General features: G+C 63.3%; 1 protein-coding gene across 2 annotated transcripts in view; it reads left to right on the top strand.

Annotated features, from left to right (window-relative positions):
* The window catches only part of FSCN2 (fascin actin-bundling protein 2, retinal), a 9,265-nt gene continuing 2,903 nt past the window's right edge, over positions 1–6,362 (top strand). Inside the window, exons 1-2 of one of the 2 annotated variants that reach the window (XM_017524874.2) lie at positions 1–2,208; positions 5,930–6,086. In XM_017524874.2, coding sequence (XP_017380363.1) covers positions 1,383–2,208; positions 5,930–6,086 — 983 coding nt within the window. In that variant the 5' untranslated portion in view covers positions 1–1,382. The remainder of the gene's footprint in view (positions 2,209–5,929; positions 6,087–6,362) is intronic. The other variant, XM_017524873.2, reaches the window with a different exon arrangement.

Genomic DNA, 6,362 nt, shown 5'->3' with positions numbered 1-6,362 from the left:
TGGCACGGTTGACGGAGGAAGAATCCGAGTCGGTGCACACTCCACCACCATGGTCTCCAGGGGCCCAGGCCAGGCCCCTTGCTTTTGCTTAGTCCCCTGCCATATGGGGACCCTATGATGGCCACTCAGGAGATGGGGGGCCAGGAGGACAGGGGAGTGACTCCAGGCCAAGACTGTGGCCCCTGTTTCCAGTCCCCAGGGAGACCAGAGGGTCACCCGCTGTTATGAGGAAGAGGACACCAGGCTGGCCCTGGCCCAGGGTGGGCAGCTCTGGTTTCACTCCTTGGCTCCAAGCCCCTGAGGCAGGTGCGGGAGCCGGGCAGGCACAGTGAGCAGGGCCCAGTGCCCCTCAGGCTCTGGGGAAGGGGTGTAGCCAGGCAGCCCAAGGTGGGAGGTGCTGGGGACAGGTGTGACCACTTCCAGTCTCTCCCAGCCTGCTGGCCTCATCCTCTCCCAGATTTCAAGGGCCACCCCTGGGAGCATGGGGTGGACATCGTCCCATCAGCCTCCTGGATCCATACCCGTAAGGACCCCGAAGTGAAATGAGGTGGCTTCACTCCAGCTCATGGCAGAGGAAGGGGCAGCCTCAGGGCCCAGTGACCTGCTCAGGGCACACAGGAGTGCTGGGGCCAGGACGGCCCGAGGCTTCTGACCCACTTCTGCAGGGCGGCACAGGCGCTGTGTTCCACCCTCTTCTGTGGGCAGTGGTCCCGTGGGCGTCATGCTGGGGCCTGAGCAGCATGGCCAGAGGCTGGCCTGGGGTGGAGGCGACCTGGGCTGCAGGTTGTGGGTGGGGTCCTTGCTTGGCTCCTGGCAGCAGGACTCAGAGAAGTAACTGGATCCAGCAGAGGGCCCAGCGGCCACTGAGGCTGCAGCCAGCGATCGGGTTGCGGCAGTGCTGGGCGGCTTCGGCATCGGGAAGGGGCAGCCAGGCTGGGAGCCCACACGGGGGGTCGGAGGAGGTGGGCAGGAGCGAGAGAGGCCAAGAGCTGCAGGGTCATGAGGAGGGGCGCCGGGCCCACGCTGTGAGGAAAGGGGGTCAACCCTGCTCCCCAGCCCTGCAGGCCCTCAGGCTCTGCCCCCTGCAATCCGGGAGTGGCTGAAATCCAAGCTGAGGGGAATGAAAGGCGCCACTCCTAAGCCGCACGTCTCTGATCCGCCCTGTCCGCCCGCCCTCTGCTGCCCACTGGCCCTCTAAGAGCTGCCCAGGCGGCTGCAGCCGCGGGTCAGAGGCAGGTCAGGGCAGGCAGCGGGTCCATGACGCCTGCTGGGTCCGGGGGCCACGGGCCAGCCGAGCGGAGCCAGGCTTCTGGGGGACTGTGGGGGCCGTGAGCACTCAGAGGGAGCGCCCCAGGCCCCTCCGGGGACCGGCCAGCCTGAAGATGCCGACCAATGGCCTGCACCAGGTGCTGAAGATCCAGTTCGGCCTCCTCAACGACACCGACCGCTACCTGACAGCCGAGAGCTTCGGCTTCAAGGTCAATGCGTCAGCGCCCAGCCTCAAGAGGAAGCAGACCTGGGTGCTGGAGCCCGACCCCGGGCAGGGCACGGCAGTGCTGTTCCGCAGCAGCCACCTGGGCCGCTACCTGTCGGCCAAAGAGGACGGGCGTGTGGCCTGCGAGGCGGAGCGGCCGGGCCGTGACTGCCGCTTCCTGGTCCTGCCACAGCCGGACGGGCGCTGGGTGCTGCAGTCAGAGCCGCACGGCCGCTTTTTCGGGGGCACTGAGGACCGGCTGTCCTGCTTCGCCACGGCCATCTCCCCTGCGGAGCTGTGGACGGTGCATCTGGCCATCCACCCGCAGGCCCACCTGCTGAGCGTGAGCCGGCGGCGCTACGTGCACCTGTGCCTGCAGGAGGACGAGATGGCAGCGGACGGCGACGTGCCCTGGGGTGTGGACGCCCTCCTCACCCTCATCTTCCAGAGCCGGCAGTACTGCCTCAAGACCTGTGACAGCCGCTACCTGCGCAGCGATGGCCGCCTGGTCTGGGAGCCCGAGTCACGGGCCCGCTACACACTGGAGTTCAAGGCAGGCAAGCTGGCCTTTAAGGACTGCGACGGCCGCTACCTGGCACCCGTGGGGCCTGCTGGCACCCTCAAGGCCGGCCGGAACACGCGGCCGGGCAAGGATGAGCTCTTTGACCTGGAGGAGAGTCACCCGCAGGTAGTGCTGGTGGCCGCCAACCACCGCTACGTCTCCGTGCGCCAAGGTAAGGGGGCGCAGACGGTGGCCTCCTGAGGGCTGCTGGGACCCCTTGCTTCAGGGAGGAGGCCGTGGGGGACTCTCCGGGAGTGGCATCCTGTCTATGTGTGTTCCATGTCTGTTCTGAGCTTGGGGTCAGATGGGACATGTGTGGCCCTCACAGTGCAGGCAGGTGGGCCTCGGGCCATGCCCGGGGGCCCCCACTGAGGGGTGGTGGCTTCAGGGTCAGAGGCGAGGGGTCCCAGCCTTTCTCAGGACAGCTGGACAATGTCTCAGCCAAGCCCTGGGCAGCTGCGCAGTCTGAGATTGGAGAGGTGTGGGTCTGGCGGGGCAGTGCCCAGCAGGGGCAGAGGGCCCACAGCCTGGCCTGGTACCACGAGGGGCATGTGGGCAGGAGGCTGTGGGAGCCCCATTTCTCCCATTCTCTTCCTTCACCCCACATTCTGGACTTTAAAGGAAATTGGGAGGGGCCGGGGCAGGACAGGGAGCCGGTGGTAGGAAGCGGACGGCACCACCACATGCCCGACTAGTGGGGCCTCATGTAGCCCCAGGAGTGGGGGCTTCAGGTCACCTCCAGTGCTAGAGGACACTGGGGCACACAGCCTCACTCTTGTTGGGGAGGAGCCTCCCTGCTCAGTGGGCGTGGCCTGGCTCTCCCCATTGCTGAGGTCACCAGAACCCTCCCTGTGTGATCCCCTCTGCCACCTGTGGGGTGAACCCCAGCAGTTCCTCCTTCCCCACAAGCAGGCTGAGCTCTGGGGGAAGACCCTGACCCAGGCAGTCACTACCCGCTGGGCTCCTGGCTCCATGTGCCCCAGAGTGGCAAGCCACATCCCAGGGGCTCTGAGCTGGTCTGAAGAGGCGAGGTGGGGAGAGCTGGGTGCATGGAGCTCCTTCTCCCGACTCGGGCCTCTCCAGACCAGCACCAGCTGGGCAAGGAGAGCTCCCCATCTCCCGGCAGCTCCCAGGTGCCCACCATGCCCCTGCCCTGACGGAAGTCCAGGCCCCCTGGACACACTGATACTCTGGGGCCAGATGGCAGAGGCCCCACCCTGAGCACCGAGAGCAGAACCTGGCTGTGGCTACAGGGGCCCTGCCACTGCAGTAAGTGTCCTCGGGCCTGTCCCAGCGGTGACAGGGTCCCAGGAGTGAGGGTTCAACTGTGGATGCACAGCCATGGCCCTCCTTCCCATCACAGCCCACAGTCCAGCTGCAGTGCCTGCTGGCCTGGGCCTGGATGTGTGGCAATCCTTAGGTGGTTAAAGGGGGTAAGTGGGACCGTGGCAGTGAGAATTCTTCCTCCACGAGAGCCGAAGACATTGGACTTTTAAGCATTCGTACGTGGACAGCTTGTGATGAAACCTGAACGGTGGGCATGGCAGTGGCTGTGGCATTGGTGGCAGCGATGTGTGATGTGGACGGTGGTGTGGAGTTGGACGTGAGGGCATGGTGGCAGTGGCAATGGCGATGGTGGTGGTGGTGGAGGGTTGGGGGCTGTATGGACCATTCTTCAGTCTCTTAATCTTCAACCACCCTGCATCTGCCCCGTCATCCCTTTGAGGGGAGAATCGCCTACTAAAGACCAGCACCCATCTCCCGCTTTAGAAGCAGGAAACGGCAGCCAGTCGCCTCCCTACCTGCCTTGCAATAGGGCTGAGGGCCATGACCTGGCCACCAGGTGTTTCAGGCCCTCACTTGGTGGCCGGTGTTGTGGGAGCGGGGCGTGGCATCTCAGTCCTGGGGCTGGAATTCCCAGGCGAGGCAGCTGCAGTATGGGTGCTGCCACAGCATCACTACTGCCCGGCGGGCCTTCATTGAGGTGTCTCCTTGGCTGGGGGGCCCCTAAGCCTCTTCCCCTGAGGGCTGTGAGCACTCAGCTTGCGTGGTGTCTCCATCAGCTGGAGCCTGCTCATTTCTGCTGACAGACAGCATGGCAGGCGGTGTCTGACGCTGCCGGTAACAGAAAACTGGCCACAGACTGGCTCAAGCTGTGACACCGATCATCTCCTAAAACGGGAGTGCAGAGGCCCTGGCCTTGGTGGGCTCCCAGGCGGCCAGGCGCCAGCTCAGGGCTTCCCTGGAGTCCTCTGTTCTTACCTTGTCACCAAGCCACCCTCCAGGGTCAGCTCTGACCTCAGCCTGACACCCTCACGGTCATAATGTGGCTGCCAGTATTCCAGGCCTTACATCCCGGCAGGACAAAGTCCAGAGGAAAAAGAGGCACTGGCTCTGCTTGTGTCTTCTCAGGAGTAGGAAACTTCCCCCCTAAATCCTAGCAGACATTGCTTCATGCTCATTGGCCAGAACTGAGGGTCCCCCAGCTGCTCAACTAGCCTCTCTTGAGGGGCCTAAAACCAGCGTTGCCTAGACCAACGCGGACTCCAGCTCTCTCCTGCTTTGAGGCCGTGTCCCTGGATGCAGATGGCCGAGTGAGGCAGCCTGGACTGCATCCTGTCTGAAGGAGGTGTGGGGCAACCCTGGGGAACCAGAGTGCTGGCCGAGGAGGTCCGCTGGTGGCGGGAGCCCTGCGATGCTGTGGCTTCACACCTGCTTTTCCTTCAGTGCCCGCAGGGACAGCATTGCCACGCCCCTCATGGGTGCCGCCTCCTGAGGGCTCCTGCTGCCCTGGGCACCATGTCCATGCTCCCCTCCACAGGGCCTCGGCAGGCTCCAGGCATGTGGCAGCTGCTCTTAGCTCAGTATTTGCCAGGATCTAGAGCTGGTGGTAGTGGGGACGCTAGCACGAATGCTGAGCCACGATTCCGGGGACATGCTGGCTGCTTCTCTGCATCTGATCAGTGAAGGGTGTGATGGAGACCCCAGCCTGGGGCGTGAGGGGCAGCCTTGGAGCTGGCAGAAGGCAACAGGTCCTAGCCTTTCTAGGTTAGCCACAGCCTGGCGCCCTCCTCCCCTCGGGACAGCGTGGGATGGGATCTGGCCCCATCTTCAGGCCCCATGGGGCTCTGCCCACCACTCCCTCCTGGTCCTCCAGCTGGACAGGCCGCCAGAGTCCCTGGGCCTCTTGGGGAACTCCACAATCTGCCACACCACTCCCAGGGCTGGTTGCCATGGAAACAGGGAAGTGGTTTGTGGGAGGAGCCAGGGACTCAATTCACCGAAGATGCTGGAGAGGCTCTGGTGCCTGCTGTCCCCACGCTGGGCATGGGTGTCCCTCCATCCCCTTGCAGGAACCCCAGATGGAGGCAGGGGCAGTCTTATCCTCCCCCATAGCTCCTGGAGCCCAAGCATAGGTGGTTGGGGAAGCTGCAGAAGTAACAGGGACCAGCCCCTGCCTGGTGCCCATGGATGCCCTATTCCCATCCCCATCCTCATTAGCTCCTGGCTGTGCCCACCCAGCAGCTTAGGGTGAGTTATAAATAGAGGCTGGTGTAAGCCTTGGCTCAAGAGAGCAGGGCAAGCAGATTACCAGCTGATTACTGATTAGCAGAGAGTGGGGGCTGTGCCAAGTGGAAGGGCCTGACTCCTGGGGGTGTGGAGGGAGGTCATGACTCCCTTGGGGACAGTGTGCAGGGTCCACAGATGGCACATATGGCCCCAAGGCAGGGTTCCCAGGCTCTCCGAGAGGTGCCTTCCAAATCTTCTCAAATCAAGTGGGTTCTAGATGAGATCCCCTTCTGGCTTCAAGGGTGCCCCCAAAAGCATGCCTCCTGGTCCCCTGCTCCCTACTCAGGAGAGGCGTGAGGGGCTTCCCCATCTCCTCCCTCCAGGGGTCAACGTCTCAGCCAATCAGGATGAAGAACTAGACCATGAGACCTTCCTGATGCAAATTGACCAGGAGACAAAGAAGTGCACCTTCTATTCCAGCATTGGGGGTTACTGGACCCTGGTCACCCATGGGGGCATTGAGGCCACAGCCACAGAAGTGTGAGTGCATGCACCCCTCCCTCCTCCATCATCCCCATTACCACCATCACCACCCCCAACACCTGAATCAGCACCATTCCCAACCCCATCCACATCATCCCCATCACCATCTTCATCACCATCCCCATCACCACCATCCCCATCATCATCATCTTCATCCTCATCCCCATCATCCCTATCCCCACCCCCACCCCCACCATCCCCATCACCATCTTCATCACCATCCCCACCATCCCCATGCCCATCACCACCATCCCCATCCCCATCACCACCCCC

This window comes from Cebus imitator, unplaced genomic scaffold (genome assembly GCF_001604975.1).
Source record: "Cebus imitator isolate Cc_AM_T3 unplaced genomic scaffold, Cebus_imitator-1.0 Scaffold36, whole genome shotgun sequence".
Lineage (NCBI taxonomy): Eukaryota > Metazoa > Chordata > Mammalia > Primates > Cebidae > Cebus > Cebus imitator.
The sequence above is the reverse complement of the archived record's forward strand: the minus strand, read 5'-3'. Positions and strand labels throughout refer to the sequence as shown.